Source organism: Phalacrocorax aristotelis, chromosome 6 (genome assembly GCF_949628215.1).
Source record: "Phalacrocorax aristotelis chromosome 6, bGulAri2.1, whole genome shotgun sequence".
Lineage (NCBI taxonomy): Eukaryota > Metazoa > Chordata > Aves > Suliformes > Phalacrocoracidae > Phalacrocorax > Phalacrocorax aristotelis.
The window spans coordinates 29,990,655-30,007,775 of NC_134281.1; the positions used below are offsets into that span (position 1 = coordinate 29,990,655).

Genomic DNA, 17,121 nt, shown 5'->3' on the forward strand with positions numbered 1-17,121 from the left:
AGGGACTGGGAACTGCTTGAGCAAGTCCAGTGGAGAGCTACCAAGATGATCAGGGGACTGGAGCATCTCTCTTATGAAAAAAGGCTGAGACACCTGGGTTTGTTCAGCCAGGAAAAGAGAAGGCTGAGGGAGGATCTCATCAATACTTATAAATATCTGAAGGGTGGGTAGCAAGAGGATGGGACTGGACTTTTTTCAGTGGTGCTCAATGACAGGACATGGGGCAATGGGCACAAGCTGGAACATGGGAAGTTCCACTTAAATATGAGAAAAAACTTATTTCCTGTGAGGGTGACAGAGCAGTGGATCAGGCTGCCCAGGGAGGGTGTGGAGTCTCCCCTTCCCTGGAGACATTCAAAACCCACCTGGACACATTCCTGTGCCCCTTGCTCTAGGTGTGCCTGCTCAAGCAGGGGGGTTGGACAAGATGATCTCCAGAGGTCCCTCCCAACCCCTACCATTCTGTGATTTTTTAAGAAAATAAGACTTACAATGGTTTTCCAGAAATAACTTAGAATGTTGTTGACAAATTTCAACTATGTGTGGAAAAACTGGAAGAAGTCTGAAAAAATACGCAAATTTCTTCAAGTTTTAAGAAAATTCAAGCCTGGATGAAAAATAATTATCAACTTTTTTTCTGCTGCAGGAAAGACTGAGATCTTTGGTTCTTCATAGCAACGTGCCAGTAAATCAGCATGCATATTTTTGTGCACCATTTAGCACTGGCCATGGCACATATTACAACCTGGAAAGACAAGGACAGCATTTGTTTACCTGATCTGACAGATTGGTTAAGGAAAAAGACTTCTGTGTGCGGTCACAAAATGACACACTGGCCACAGCCACTGTCTCATGATCACCTACTGTGGTGTTTAGAGTAGGACATAACATGAAATGCAAAAAGGTCCTTGTTCCAGAATAAAAAGCACAGTAAACATCTAAATTTCCTGAGAAAAGTCCTGAAGATTTCCTCTGTGACACTGAAACCATCCCTGCATTTCAAAACTCGTCCAGCCAGTAGTCATAAATGCTGTAGCAGGGGTGAGAGGTGACTTAGAGGTATTGCTGTCATGGAAAGCCAGAGACAACCTTTAGGACAAAGAAGAAAGAGTTTTGTAGGGAAGCAGATCTCATGAGCTCCACTGACACCAGAATAACAGCTGAGATGACCAAGTGACATCAGCCCTGGTTAACAGCAAGTCCTATTTGGTTCTGCAAACACTTAGGGCTGCGCCATGGAGCTTAGCCTTCCAATGACTATTTTCTGCATCTAAGGAAACCTTCCTTCATACCTATTCCAATAACCCCATTTCATAAGACCTTCATGCAATAATGGTATCCCATACTCCCAATGATATTCCATGAAGAGAAGGGCCGTGCTGTCAGTAGTAAAAACCTCTATCCATGAGTATCCTGTTAGAAACACTGATGTGGCAGCTCAAAGAACATCCATTATCTGTGCTCATGACAATCAGGCACTTGGCTTTTAAAGTTCAAATCCTCAAAAACACAGATGTAGTGGCTCCAGGTCTATCATGTAAATAGCTGCAATATGGAAAGGGACAAGCATGCCAGGAGGACCTCTCTTTCCTCAAGTTAGGAGATCATGAGAGGAGTTAAAATATGAACACAGATTTCACATGTCAATAACGAGGAACCCAAAAGCCAATCCAGAAAGCTCATATCAGAGCTGTGTACAAATACTAGCATATTTGTTTTCTGCAAGTAGGAAAACCACAACAATATCTGGGTAACTCAGCTGCTCAGTGACATTCAAAATAAACCAATAGTTAAGAAAGAGTAAAGAGAGTTTCTCCCACTCTCCTTATCTCATCTTAACCATATTGGGTTTTCCTCAAAACTCAAATATTTAACTTTTAATCCCCTACAGATATCATTTTACACGTCCTATCCATCTGGCTTTTGTTTCTTCTGCTTATTTCTCTAATATAGTGGCAACTTTGAATTTCTAATTAGAGTATTTGGAAAACTGTCAGTAATACTGTTTGGTTAGGCTTGCTGACAGAAAAAATACTGGAATTACAATTTTAGAGCTACGAAAAGTATTTACAACCAAAAATTAATATGCAAGCATGCTCTAGATTTCAGGTTACATTGCAAGCATGAAACACAGATTGTGCAGCCTGGAAGACTCTCTTCACATTTGAAAACCATTTTGGACTGAATTTTCACAACTCTGCTCAGACAAGCTTCCACTGTACATATACAGCCTTCACAGTTTAGGCCAGTGGTGGCCAAGCTTTTTATCCGGAGCTTCAGCACCGTTTTTCTCAGTCAGGACAGGTGTCACACAACAGCCACTGCTCCATGACTGCTGCGGTGAAGCCAACAGTGCCAGCCCAGCTCCGCATCCCAAGGTGCAAGAAAGGCCACAAAAGACAGATGCCCTCAGTGATGCTCCCACGCTCTCACTCCACCCTCCCCTCTCCTCACATTTTTAATCATCCCCTCTAGCCCCACACATACCCAGAATACTGCGTCACAGCAGCACTTACAGTTACAAACACCACTGACCTATGTCCACAGTATTTTCATTTTTTTTCCACCACAGGTAGGGGAACACTGTGTTTTGCTCCATGCCCCAACTGCATATTTCCTCCTGCTCTGTGCCTCTTTTGCCACCCACATCACAAACTCATACATCATCCCTAGTGGCTCCACCACCAAAATCTTGGTTGGGTGTTCTTTTCTTATCAGCATTTACCAGTTCAGCAGTGATTTGGAAGAAGGAGCCTCTCCACAAGGTAAGTTCTTGTACTAATATTGTTCACACACTCTTTATACTAAGCTCAGTTTTTAGAGGCTTGGTTGATGGCCACTTTTATAAGCTGAAGAATAAACACAGTTTAACACAGACGAGTCTCCCAGAGCAAGGTGAAGAGTTCACAGCTGTTACAGACACTGATTTTTGCCAGAAAAATCATTTCAGTCAAGAGGGGAAATAGGGAAGAGAAAAAAAAGGTACAGTATGCCCTACTGACCTCCTACCACCTGACTGTTTAATTGGTGTGTCAGGGAGGGAAGCTTTCTGAAAATGGGCTGCAGAATTGCTCATATCTTGCAGGAGCTTTATATTAGCTGCCCTTGAGAAGAAACTCCCTGTACTCGATAGGCCCAGAGACAGATAGGAATGGGAGCCTTCCAAGATCTCAGACAGGAAAGAAACATCACAGGCTACATTTTTCGTTAGTTGATTATGAGCTATAAATTTTTTCCTTTCCTGCCTATAAGAAAAAAAAAATTAGCATTTTACTCCTGTCCTGCCAGCCAGAGACTCTGGGCTCTGGTCAGCAATGCTTTCAGATTTCACACCTACCAGAAAGTCTTCTGATTTCCATACAACCTTTGTTTGAAGCCCATCTCTGAAAGTTTCAGTCTCCAAAATGTATCTACTGTTACATGGAAGTATTTAACAAACTGGGAACACAGAACTACTCATCCATTCCCATGAGCTACCACAAAATGCGATGAGACTGTGGCAGCTCCAAGTCTAACATCTCTGTTAAGCTGAGCTAGCAGGGCACAGAGGAGGTGGAAAATGAAGCTTTCAAATCACACAGCCACAAGTGATTCACTAGGTTACACGGAAATTCTGTGTAGTTTTTTCTCAGTTGGGAAGAGAGCTATACCACTGGTCCTGAAGAGATCTGCATAGCAATTAGAGAAATAGTTTCTTGCCAAAAAGGCAAAAGCAGTGTTTTCTTTCCCACCACAATTATTTCTGAAGAATGAGTAGAAGGGAATCTCAACAATTAAGGAGAATAAGGAGAATCTCAGTTGCAAAAAAAGATTAACTGATTTCTTATGAAATTAGACAGGAACATGCACAAAACTATCTGTAATTTGCCAAACACATACTTAAGACCATCAGTGGAACAATTTTTACAGACGACTATTCCCTCTCCTCCATTGTCCACATAATAGCTTTCAGGCTTGCTCACACAGACTAAATTAAGCCAGCTGTATTTTCTCAGTTTTGCATTTTAAATAACAACTTGGCCAGTTAAATTTCAGCTTTGAATCAAGGTTAAAATATATGTAAACTGCAAGCAAAGGTTGATGTAAGGGTAGCTTCTTGCACCCAGTCCATTTATAAATAATGTGTTGATGTCTTCCAGCAAATGGTATGCTATTCTTTTGGTTTGGGAAGAATTTGTTGAGTACTACAGGGGAGACTTTTGCTGGAACGCATGCAAAGCACTAAGGGAATAGCTCTGCTAGTTGTTCTTTGTTTTAATTGAGATGACAATCATTATTTTTCTTTGCTCTTCTAATTATTCTTTTTTTGCCTGGTTCTGGATGTTTTCACAACTCTCCCACTCTTCCATTGCTTATACTGCCCTGTCTTTGACTCCGCTTGTCATGTAACCACATTGGTTTCTGCTGTTGGTTTAGCTTAATTGTCTTTACTGGAATGAATGCTGATTGTTTCTCTCCCAAATGCATCTTAACTGCTTCCCACCATGGATTTCCCAGGCATCAGAAACTTCCAGCCAATTTTCTTCCATTTGTCTCACATTCCTTTGGTGTCTGTTCTGGAGCACAACATTTCAGGACCAGTTTTATCTCTGCAGTACTGTAATGGTGCACATTGTTTTGCAGCAGGACTGTTAACTTCAGTAGGAAAAAGACAAGTTTTCTGTTGGGAAGGTCTAAATGCACAAGAAGTCATGGGGCAATGGTTGTTTATCACTATGGGAAACTCCAAATACTGCAGTATTACACTGCAGATTTTGGTATTTGCTATTTTAATGCAGAAAAGGAGGGGTAAACATGCAAGACATGCCATGTGATAACTGAATAGTTCCTTAATTTTCTTTATTTGAACTGTTTTACCCAATTGCTGTGGAATGAAACAAGGAGATTTCAGTTTAGCTTTGGGTTGCTTTGTCTGTGGTTTTCAATCACACCACATTCCAAGTTTTAATAACAAATAAATTCCACATTTTGATAATAAAGCAGATGAAACTAGGAGCTGACATTCAAGACAACAAAAAAGCTCCCAAGTGTTCTGATTTATTTCTGTGGACTGTCATTCATCTGAGGGGGAGCACCACCAATCTACTCCAAATCAGCAAACTAGTAGAAAACCAGCAAACCAGCCAGTAGAAGGAAACCACAACCTTATACTCCAAAAGGAGGCTTGAAAGGACGTTTACTCTTACTTATGCTCATTTAGTATTTAGAAGCCTCGGGACTCAGCCATGGTGGTGCTTGGGACTGCAGAAGAGGAAAGTTTGAGTGCTTAAAGCTATTTTACTTTTTGTACTACATAAACTGCTTCTCCTTCTCATTTCTCATTCAGCTGGTCTAACTCCAGTAAGAATCCTCCCTTTACAGCACTGGGAATGTGAGTATACAATGCAGCCAGGAGCAAAAAAAAAAACCAACCACCACGAAAAAAGATAATTAAAATCCCCATTGAAACCTCATACTGCAACCAGGAGACCAGTTTTCTCGTTCAACCCCTTCCTCTTCAGTATCGTTTAGAAATATAACCTGAACTGAGATTTATAAAAGCTCTTAAATTTTCTTTGGTTTCATCAGAAGGAGATGTAAATGTAGGGATCAGAACATGGCTCACTGTTTATGGCACAGTATTTCCTTTTCATCACCTTTACCTTGGCTGTGGAGTCTCTTACTAGGTACAGATGCAAGAGTTATTTCTATGTACGGGGAAGACAGCACACTTTTCTCTCCCTGTTATATTTACCTACATGCTTAAAGGGTATCTTTAAAGAAAATGTACCAATGTTAGACCTCTGGAAAGCAAACAAACAAAAAAATCATGGTCCAAGTCCATGGACCAGTATGGCAACATTACCTGCAGAAGAGGTTTTTCAAGAGACAGACAATCTCAGGTTTGTACTGCTATATCTTTGAGTGAAGTCTTCAGGTAACTTGATTCAGTTAACATTAAACTGGTCTTCCCTGAAGGCAAACATTGCAGGCAAGCCTGAACTGCCAGGCTGGACATTTCCCTATGTGTTCTGAATAGGAATGAATCACTTCTGGGAACTTCACTGACAGAAATCTTTTAAACTCAAGGCAACAAGCTCATCACCTTTTATCCATGAATTGTGATGTTCTGCATCAGATCTCCAGGTCTTGCACACCTAGCAAGTCATATCAGTGACATGGCCCCAGCACTGCTTCAGACACTCTCATTACTCAGAGGCATGTCAGCATCCAGTGAAGCTATTGACTTCCTAAAGGTACAAGAAGCTGAGATTTTATACTGCAAAGGCTTTATGGTTCTTTGTCTGTCTGCAACCAGTTCCAGCCAGGCCTTTAATGCTTATCTTCTGGGAAAGAAGTGTTCTGCCCCTTTAATACATCGCCTCTTTAAAGTCATAAGTCTGTGGCTTAGCTATAGTTGTCTGCCAGCAACAGATTGCCCAGACATCAAAATTAACACCATCTTTCAGTAGGGGGAGGGAAGTAGGGCATAAGTTATTTCACAGATCATTCTGTGTAGAAAACTCAGCCTTTAACAGTGAGTTAAAAGTTAACTGAGGATCTCTCCTGCTCTGAATAGACATCACAGCGATCAGCTCATATCACCAAAAGCATTGTCTGTAACTATCTCATTGGCAATACACACAACCATTTCAGTAGAACTGAAGTCCCCAAACAACATTAGTAGTTTAACGTGCTGATCCCCCTTCCAGAATATGTAAAGGTACTTGAGATCTCATGGACATGACTATATCATTGAAGTTCCCCTGACTCCTGGCTGGTAAGGTGTGTAGAGTCTTCGCATCAGACACCAGTAAGAGAAAATACTTCATTTCTTTTTGCTCTACCTTCTCTCCTCAGTTGTTTTTGTCAGGTGACATCTACTAAATGACATATTTGATCTATACAACCTCACTTAAAAAATCCAAAACCACAATTGAATTATAGTACAAATTCTCTACAGACCATGTATCATTTGGATCTCATTCTAATTCTTAATGCTACTTATCATACTGATAATTTTTATTTATGTTTAGCAAAATTATTATCAATTATTCCAAATTGATACATATCTTGGTGCATTATACCTACGCTTTTCTTTTTTAAAAGTCAACAGAAGTCCTAAGCTAAAATACGTGTAGTGAACACAGAGAACTCTGAAAACAGCAACAGCCTAACTAGGATGAGGAGGCAACTCCATCACACCTCGACACAAAAAACATGCAGAACTGAGAAACAGCACCCGGCAATCTTGTTTATATGATGCAAAGGAGAGCAAAAAGAATTGTTTATAGGTAGAGATAGAGGGTCAAGTATTACTCCTTACAACTCTCTTATCAGATAATTAAGAGAGTCATGGCATCATATTTCTGGAAACACAGACTGAAGCTGCATAACAGACATTTGACTTGAATATCTGACCTTTTCTAGACTTTACTGTTAATTGCTATCATTAACTTTCTGACTGACTGAAAGTAGCAAGAACTGTGGAAAGCAAGCTACTGAACATGAAAAGCTAAGGTGGGTCCTGATACTGAAAAAAGAAAAAATTAAAAAAAACCTTGGAGTCATGCCTAGCAGGTTTTTTTAAGTTCACAAAACTTTTGACGGTGTTCGGAGCTTGCTCATAACTCTGAAGTCCAAACTGTCTGTGTATTTTTAAAGTTACAAAATTACAGTCCCTTTCTTTAAACTGTGTATTACTGAATGAAGCTTTAAAGAAAAGGGGAATAATAATAAAAAGCCCAAAAGATATTTTGTATTAGATGTAATTAAGTCAGACCCCTCTGGAAAAATAATAATTTTTTGACCACTCCGGCAGCCCCAAAATTATAGGAATGATGCTGAAGTGAACAGGACAAAATCCCCCTGGCAGAGTGGATCCTTAGAAGGCACGTTTCTGAACATAGCTGAAGTGATCTTGGGTCAGTGAAAACTATGTCACTGCAACAAGTGTGAGAAGTAACTGCTGGCTCAGATCCAGAATTCAGAAACTCAAGGACAGGTTTATAGCTCCCACAAGTGCCTCAAACAAGGCTGTTCCACGTGTGCGCTCAAGCCCTAGTGTAGGAGTTGCAGATTCTGAGCTATATGAACACTGGGTGGAATGCTAAAATAATTTTAAAAAATTTTATGTACATAAGGCATTTTCCTTCTCAAATAATTTAACAACTCAATATTACATGTACAAAAAGCACAGAGAATTTCAACATAGCCATTAGTAACCTGTGAGTTTACAGTACGCCACATAGAACATCATATTCCTCCCATACATACCCAAGATTTTGCAAAAGCCAGTCACTTTAAAGATCCACAAGACATGTAGACAGACATAAATTCTTCTCCTGCTGTTGTTTTTAACTTCTGTAGCAGGTTTTGTGGTTGTTTGTGGGGTGTGGGTTTTTTTGGTGGGTTTGTGGTTTTTTTCTTTTTTGTTTTGTTTTTTTTTTGTGTCGAACCAATGGAAATGCTTTAAATTGCATCCCCATTTCTAATGCCCCAAATGGATTTTTAAACCATCTGAACAACACAGGAGTCTGACGAATGCAGAAGATCTCTGGCCACAGACCACGGGCTTCCCCACAAGATATTTTTCCTCTGAGAATACAGAGTTAATGGCAATAAATAACATGGCTCTACTACTTCTTCCTCTTATTTCTCCAAGTTTCTGTTCTATGAGAAAAGAGGGTAAATGTAATTATATTGGAATTATTCCAGACAAGAGAAAACCTGAACTACTAGAACTACGCGTTTCACAACAGGACTACAATACCAACCTTTTCTAGATACCATTAATCATATCTAAGATACAAGTAGTCAGAGTAACAGAGACCAATGGAAATTTTTAAGGCAGAAAAGTGAATTCACATTTGTAGAGGACCTGTTAAAACACGCATACCTGACAAATTACTTTGTTGACAACTTCATTGTTGAGCTTTCTATAAGTAAATAGTTGGGTAACGGGTATCAAATTCAGACATAAAAGGTATCTGATGAGGGCCAAAGGATCAAAAAATCAGCTGTGCTGACTATATTCATGAAAATTACACCAGATAAACTCATCAGAATCTGTGCTACCACAGGAACGGGACCACAGACTCCACCCATTTGTCAGTCCCTGGCTTTTCAAGGGCATAACATGACGATTACATGCCAAGAGGGAAGACAGCATTGATGCAGCATGAAGCAACTAGACAGGTGGTATATGATAAACTATGTGTATGTCAATAGGAAAACCATTCCATTCAAAAAAATAGATGTTATTTCACTTGCACGCTGACCTCTAGGCATAACAAAAGATTCATGTATTTTGCCCAAAGCCTGAGTGACACTAACATTAAGATTACTTTCACCCCTTCTTTCTCCGTCTCATAATCAAGCTCCTTTGGGTCCACGTAAAGGTGAGGAGGGGTTAACCCCAGCACGATTTATACTGCTGAAATTATCTTTCTCATCCCCAATATAAATCCTTAATCTATTTTGCAGGAAGGGTACTGCTTTAGCTTGTATTTTATGGCTGTGCTGCTGAGATAGGGGGAGGTCAAATCATCTGCCCAAAGCTGGAAGAGACCCTAGAGCTCATTTTGGATGGGAGTGTGGGAACCTGCTGGCTGCCTATTATTGCCTCTACCCACTACATAATACTGCCTTCTTGGTGCTTGTGACCAAGTTTTGACTACCAGCTGTTCTTTGGTGAGTTCTCATGGCAAAGTAGGAGAAAAACGTTGATAGTTTTCTGTTATGCCAGCCAGGAGAATTAAGTTCCCATGTCGAGCCTCTTGGGGCAAGACAAACAGCCCAAATCAGAGCTTGTAGCTTTCTGTCATTGTTAAATGCTTAAAAAAACCAAAACCAAAAACCACCAAACCCACCAAAAACCTGACAAGCGATAACATTTTGTTTCTAACTAAAGCCTTTGAGAATCCTGTATCATTTACAGACATTAATTAAGCTCTACATTTCTCCTGCAGTCAAGCAAGCATAATTCATTGTGTTTTCAGAGACAGCTATTGAAACACTCACAGCCAAGGAGCTTTTACCAATTTATCTCTGGTGGTTAAACAAAACAGTTTCTGCATGCATGACAGAACGCAAAGCAACCCCACTGTCTAACCACTCCATTCAGACAATGAAGGACAGGAAGGTGTTCACCATGTGAACGGCACATTTCTGGAGGGGGATATTCGAACCGTTTTAAGCCAGACTCCCTATCCCAACATACAGGACATCAGAAAAGCGTGGAGGTAAGTGGGAAGAGCAGGCCCAATATTGTAGAACAGAATGTAATTAGAATCAACAGTCTGCCTGAATCCCAGGAATGAGAGACTTGCAGTGTATTTCTCAGTCTTGATTGGCCCGTCTATTTCATGATAGAAGAGTTCAACATTTTCCTTCCATCTCAAAACAAAAGGAAACTAAAGGCGGCTTCTTCAATTACAGCCTGAGAAATCAGTGCACTGATAAAAAAAATTCAAGGTTTTCTTAACTAGAGGGAAGACAGGATAAATTAATAGAAAAATAATCTTCAGTAATGCTGAGAAGAATCAAGCGTCACCACACACTGTAATCAAATAGAATGATGCAGCTACTTTGCATGCATTGTGACAGTTACAAACCACAGATCATACAGATGACAAAGTACAAATCCTGAAGACCTCAGGTACATTTTACACCCAGTGTCTAATGATAAAACACAGTTTCATATGATGCTAGGAGGATAACCAAACCACTTTTTCCCATTTAAACTGCATTTCAAAACAGCTTTGCTATTTTTCTTGCAAATTAGGGTGACTTCAGAATTTAAATTTCACGCTAAAAGCAACACTGTAAGGAGCACTAATGAAAAAGATACATGCATACACACATTGCTTGAAACAACTTCAGCTTCGGGCTGCAGACGCTGTTGTAAGGCACAATAAAATCAGTCATAAGCAATAACCATTTACTGCTACAGATAAGGCAGGGATTAAAAAAACACTTCTTGTTTGTTTAATCAACAAAATGTTGGCCTAGATGTGTTCGTTTCTTGTTTAATACTGAAACAATTTCCCTGACAGAAAGATCTCTGGGTTATATTACTGGATGTGTTATGAGACAGTTGATACTTGGCCTTTATACAAGCTTGTTTAAGCAAACAAATAGTGCTGTGAATTTTCAAAGGGAATAACAGCTATGCTGCCCACATCCTCCTCCAATACGGAACCCTGACTAGGGTTCGCTGTACAGTGCAAAACCACACTTACATCCTGAGTACTGTTTTGGATTCAGAGGAATTCTGGCTTCCAACTTCTTCACAGCTTGAGGTCTCCAGGTTTCCATACCTGAAAAATGAGATGAGTGTTTAGAGGAACCTCTACTGAATAAAAACAAAATCCCAAACAGCATAATTCATATACAATTACCATAAACAACTAAAAAGTGTTTCTAGCTCAGACAACAGATATGGAATCTAACAGTTGGGCAAAGTTAAGGAGCTTGAAGATTATTTCATTAAGAAGGAAAAAAAATTCCTAAAGAGATAGCCAGTATCTTCCAACCTAATTCGTTAATTTATATGAAGCACATGGTGTTCATGTGCTAAGCCACACAGGAGGAGTCAACCAAGAGAGTATCTTTGCTCACAGCTCCAAGACCCTTTTCTCTGCCTGTTTTTACTCCATCCTTTCCCACAGCAATATTCCAGCATGAAACGAGGCTGTAATACAACCACTTTCTCCAATACAGCTTCTTTTTCTCTAGCATTTGTCATTCCTCCTTACCCCAAGTGTGATCTCACACTAAGTTTTTTAGATGGCAAGTGCCCACTTTTGCCAAAACTACTGACACAGTTGTCGCGAGTGGGAATGACCTGTGGCGCTGTGAAAATGCCACTGAGAAAGAGGAAACCATGGGCAAAACTCCAACAGCACAAAGCAAAATCTCTTACCTACACAGGCAATGCATGTGCCTTGAAGGCAGGATTATGCACTTCATTTTCAATGGGAGTGCCTATTGCTTCAAATATACAGCTCCATAAAGAATTCCATGGTTCCTTACAGGCAGCCTTAATGAAGGCAGACAATTACTCACAGTCCAGGATAAGGCAAGCTGATTTTACACATTCTGTGCTCAACTAATTGAGTCAGGCACCTGCAATTAATCTGAATAGTTAGGAGTACAAGCGCATCTTTAAGTGTTTGTGATACAAAACCCCACTAATAACAGAGAAAACGTAGGGGGCTGTGGGTTTGTGATAAGAAGGTTCATGTCAGAACTGTAACAAATTCATCCAAAACATTTCAAAGGATAAAAATAGGAGATGGTAGTTCATGCAACCCTGAAGTATCAGTCTGAGGCTTCATCTGTAGGAATCCCAGGTGCATAGAGAAAGTCCACTAGTGTAACTGAATTCAAGCTCCCTCTCACCAGCAGATCTGCTAGACTGTAAAGAACACGTTTTAGCACCACCATTCACCACCCTCATATTGATATTCTGCCTTACCATGGCTCATAATCTCAGAACTCCACAATACTTTAAAATAAGAGCTTAAGTTCCAATGATCTTATGACAAGGGCTTAATGTTGGACAATTCCACTGTGGGTGGGGAAGCTGAGGCAGAGAGAGATCGAGCGTTTGCCTACATTCCAGTACACTGCAATGGAACTGCAACCCAAACTAACAAAGGCAAACAAGTAATCCCTGACAGAAGCAGCATAGCCACAGTTGTAAGGAGGTCAGCTTGGGCTTACTTAGCCTTGTGAGTGCTGCACTAAGACCACTTGCATTATCTGAAACAGCTCATTTAAAACCAGATCTTGCATCTCCAACCACACTGCAGGTAGACATAACAAAAAATTATTTGCTCCCGTTGTTACCACATATCTGTGACAAAGCTGAGAACAAAATCATGACTGCTTGACCCCAGTAGCTTGGTCTGACCAATACACTGTCTCATTCAACCTGACTTCCCACATCAGTAGTGAAGACTTCAGAAATCTCAGCATTTTAACTGTCCAGAAAAAGAAACTTGCATAAAATACATGCATAAAAACTTGCAAACTTATGTTTTAAAGGGCCCAAGTTGTTCTCAGTTATCCTGAAACAATCCTGCTGGTCCTATAAGACAGCAGAAGTATGACAGTAGGTTTTAAGGACTTCTTAAAATGGAAAGAGTCCTTAGAGATTGAGGCACATACAGGTTAACCCATTTTGCTGTTGTGATTTCACAGAGCTAATCCAAACATCGAAAGAAAAATATGCTTAGCTAAACTGACAATGAGGTAAGAATCCACTTCTAAAACATGCTGAATAACACCTTGATCCCTCAGTGGTCACAGTGAATCACAACAGGAGCATTCACAGAACCACCACTGCTTGGTACAAGAATGGCTGTCAATCCTGTTCTGAAATTTTTGGTGCATCAATGGCCTCTGTGCTTTCTCCTATATTCTCCCAAGCAATTTCACACCCTGCCTGTGCTCCTTTTATTGGGTTCAGCACTACTGAAGCTGTAAAATTGAATAGATACCTTTTTTTCTGACTCTTGGCTATGCCCAAATTCACCACTTAATCCTACCTGGCCTCTCTCAGCTCTCAGTCGTACCCTAAATGCTCATTACTAGTATTTGCAATTCAAAGTGAATGCAATTAACTATTTGAGGTACTTCCCACTGCTTTACTGCAAGGATGGAATAAATCAGAGAAGCCTTAAGAGCAATACTGCCAAACACCTTGTTGAATTCCATCGCTTTCCTAAACTGAAGTGTAAAGTTTAACCTATTTTTATTTAACTCTATTGGTTTCAATACTTGCTCTTGCAGACCTGTAAATTGTCCTGCATTTCCAAATCACACTGGGTAAGATATCATCTTACCAGAAAGATACAAAAAGAGTGTAGGGGGGTTATTTAGGGAACTATGCTGATGCATTCTCAGTAGAGATTGCCCAGGACAGAATCAAGACATGCTGCTGATAAAATGTACATTACAAAATATGATGGCTGCTCCTGTCCTGTTGCTACAGGGAGAGCATTTCACTCTCCACTGCCATCTGCTAGGTAAGATGACTAAAAAACATCCTAGCCAATAGACAAAAGACGTTTTTCCCCCTGCTGGGAGAAATATGCAAAGAAAGGTTCAGGTTTTTTAATAAAAATTAAATTTTTATATTCCTTTTTCAAAACTTGCCATTAATTCTTAGAGCAGAAATTATTGAGATGACTCACAATCTCATTGTCCTAGTGTTGTATGAATTATAAAATATGTATTTGCAGATTAGGCATTTGCATTTAAATCCCACTAGAGAGATACATGCTGATTTTTATAATATAAATCCCTAACACAATAATAAAGAGCAGGCAATTTTAAGTTATATTGCCAGATGTAAACCTCTGCCTGTCTCTCAATGCAAGACCTCTGCATGAACAACAAGCCATTAAATATGGGTTAGGAGGAGTTAATGATACATCTGATGTAAAGAACAGTGTTTCTGCAGATTTCCACTGCTCTGTTCTCACCAGCTCCTGGACAAAGAGCCATTCACTACCCGGCCTTGTATGAATGCTTTGCATACAAAAAGAGACAGGAGAAACAAAAGGATCCTGTAGCCCACAGAACTTTTCAGCCTTGCCTGGCGTTTGGAAAGTTATAGACTCCACTCAAAGGGACTGACTAAGCAAATGAGACCAGAATGTAATGGGTAGTGCTGAATATTTAAATACTGAAAAATAGAGTAGAAAATGCACCCCTGCATCTCTGTTGAGAAGGAAGGGAAGAATAGGGAGGAAAATACTCTTTGAATGACTCAGAAATAATAAGGAAAGGTGGTTCTCTGCAAAAGCCCCAAACAAATCCCTAAATAAGACTTGCAAGCATCAAAACAAGTGACTGGAAGCACAGATACTCCTCAAGATATGTAAGGTGTTTTGAATTATACACACATAGGATCATGGAAACGAAGTTGCTTCTTCAGTCAAGTAGACAAACCACCTGGTGTACAGGAAAACAGAGGAAAGAATGGATGCTACAGCAACAACAGTGAGCCAAACACTATATAAAGCTACTGGCCTAAAAGTGTACAAAGGCTACAAAGGGCCCATTCCTTCTGTGTGCCCCCTCTGCCTTTATTTTCCTCTCCATTTAATCTCTATCGAGCCATCTTCCAGCACAAGAAATGAACTGAAAATGTAAAACTAACTTGTTATTTGCTGTCATTATCCAGCTCTGGCTCTCCCATCAAACAATATCCATTCCCATATCTGTAAACATCTTGAGATAGGGACTGGTTGCTACTTTATATGCAACTGTGGAAGCATAGCATTGCCCTGCTTTTAAGCGCTGTTGCAAGGATTGTGATTACCAGGACAAAATAAAATACAGAAGGGAGCAACTTGGCCCAGTTCTTCTCTAATTTGGACAGCTAAATATCTTTGGCTTCCATCACACTTGTGAGCATTTAATTCCACAGTATAGCCAGCGACACTGGGGATACCGAAGGATCTCTGCGGAGGCATCATGCTATTGTCCCTGCACCCAGGGACAAGAGGAGCTGGTCTACTTTTCCTCTCTCCAGGAACTTCCATTGAGGATTTTCACATCAAAATGCCAACAAGATTTTTTCTTTTAAATCTACCTACCCACTTCTACCAAACAAAGAGAAAATATTAGAATGTGTAGTGTTAAAGACTTGGCAGGTTTTCAAAGCTGTCTGCTGCATTTAGATGCCAAACTTCCATGAATACTAAAGGGATGCAGATGTCCAATTACTCTCAAATAGCTTTGAAAATACAAGTCATCCCCCTCACTTTTCAACATACCAGCTTATGCCCAAGTTATTGTTTAGTTTGACTTCTACACTACGTTAAAAGAAAACCTTTATAGGCTGGATCCAGACAAAAGAATGAATAGGCCTTCAGTCTCAAATTAATAAAAAGCAAAAGCTTAATTAGAAGTTGGGGGCGGGGGGCAAAAGAAAACAGATTTATTCACAATCTCCAAGAAGTGTTAAAAGTTACTCAGCAAATAGCACATCTCTGATTTTACTAGAGACCTAAGCTACCAAAGGGCCCAATTTGAAGTCCATTACAATAAGTAGCATAGCAATCCAGTAAGTGTCTTCTGACTGAACATGGGGAACTGCATCAGTCTTAAAATAGTCTGAATTGTACATTAACAATTTAAACCTTTTCATATGCCTGTTCAATACTTTGTGTGACCCCGCTCACTGCTCTGGGTGTGTCGCAGGGCAGAAAACACATTTAGAAATGTTCCCCTCTGCCCCATTGGTTTGTGCATTTCTGTGATAACAATGCCAGCACGGGCTGCGGGAGTCAAAAACACTGCGAAGACTAGCACTGTGCAACTGTTCGATTCCTGCTGCGATTTAACCGAAGCCACGTGTGTTTGGCTTTGGGAGGACTTCCTCCCACTTTCTGACGTCACGTGAAGAGGAGTAAAGGCAGTGTAAGCAACATGCATGTCCCTTTAGTCCATCCTACCACATTGGGAGAGAGAAAACTACCAACTCCTCCGCAGCCATGCAGGAAATGAAGATTACAGTGTGCAGCCCAGAAAGGCCTCCCAGGAGCTACCGATGGCTGCAGAGCCTCACACGCTCACAGGGCAGATCACAGCTTATTTTAATAGAGTAAGGCCCAAGCCAGGAAAAAGGTTTTGCCCAGAAGATTTCACAAAACCACACTACAGTGCAGACTGATTTAACAAAAGCACACATTATTCTGAATTATTCAAGCCTTTTAAAAGTTGGGTTTTTTCTGCCCTAATTTCTCTTAAGTACAGTATTTGCTTTTTATTTGCCTCTGTCACTCAGGGAAGAGCACCTCACCTTTTTTGGACAGAATAAACGTTTCATTCCCAGATTCAGTTAATGTCTGCGGACTATCCTGTCCAAGCAGTGCAAGCAATATCAAACAAACAAGAGGTATCTCCACACACTTAGGTTACAATATATCCAGACACTTTTCTAAGAGTCTCAGGGCTTTCTTTGTCTAATCTAGATCTGTGTATGTCTAACACATACATCAGACAATTCTCAGAGAGGGGTGCATCCACAGCAAATCTAGCATAAAGTGAATGCATTGCATTGAGTGCGATCCAGTTTCCACACCTAAATTTTGGAGGAAGTTTGTCAATGTGTACGTTCCT

The 17,121-nt window shown here is 40.3% G+C and overlaps 1 protein-coding gene across 1 annotated transcript in view; it reads right to left on the reverse strand.

Annotated features, from left to right (window-relative positions):
- RGL1 (ral guanine nucleotide dissociation stimulator like 1) overlaps positions 1-17,121 on the reverse strand; it is an 84,897-nt gene that overhangs the window by 32,600 nt on the left and 35,176 nt on the right. The window contains exon 4 of the mRNA XM_075096792.1: positions 11,223-11,300. Within this exon, the coding sequence (XP_074952893.1) occupies positions 11,223-11,300 (78 nt within the window). The remainder of the gene's footprint in view (positions 1-11,222; positions 11,301-17,121) is intronic.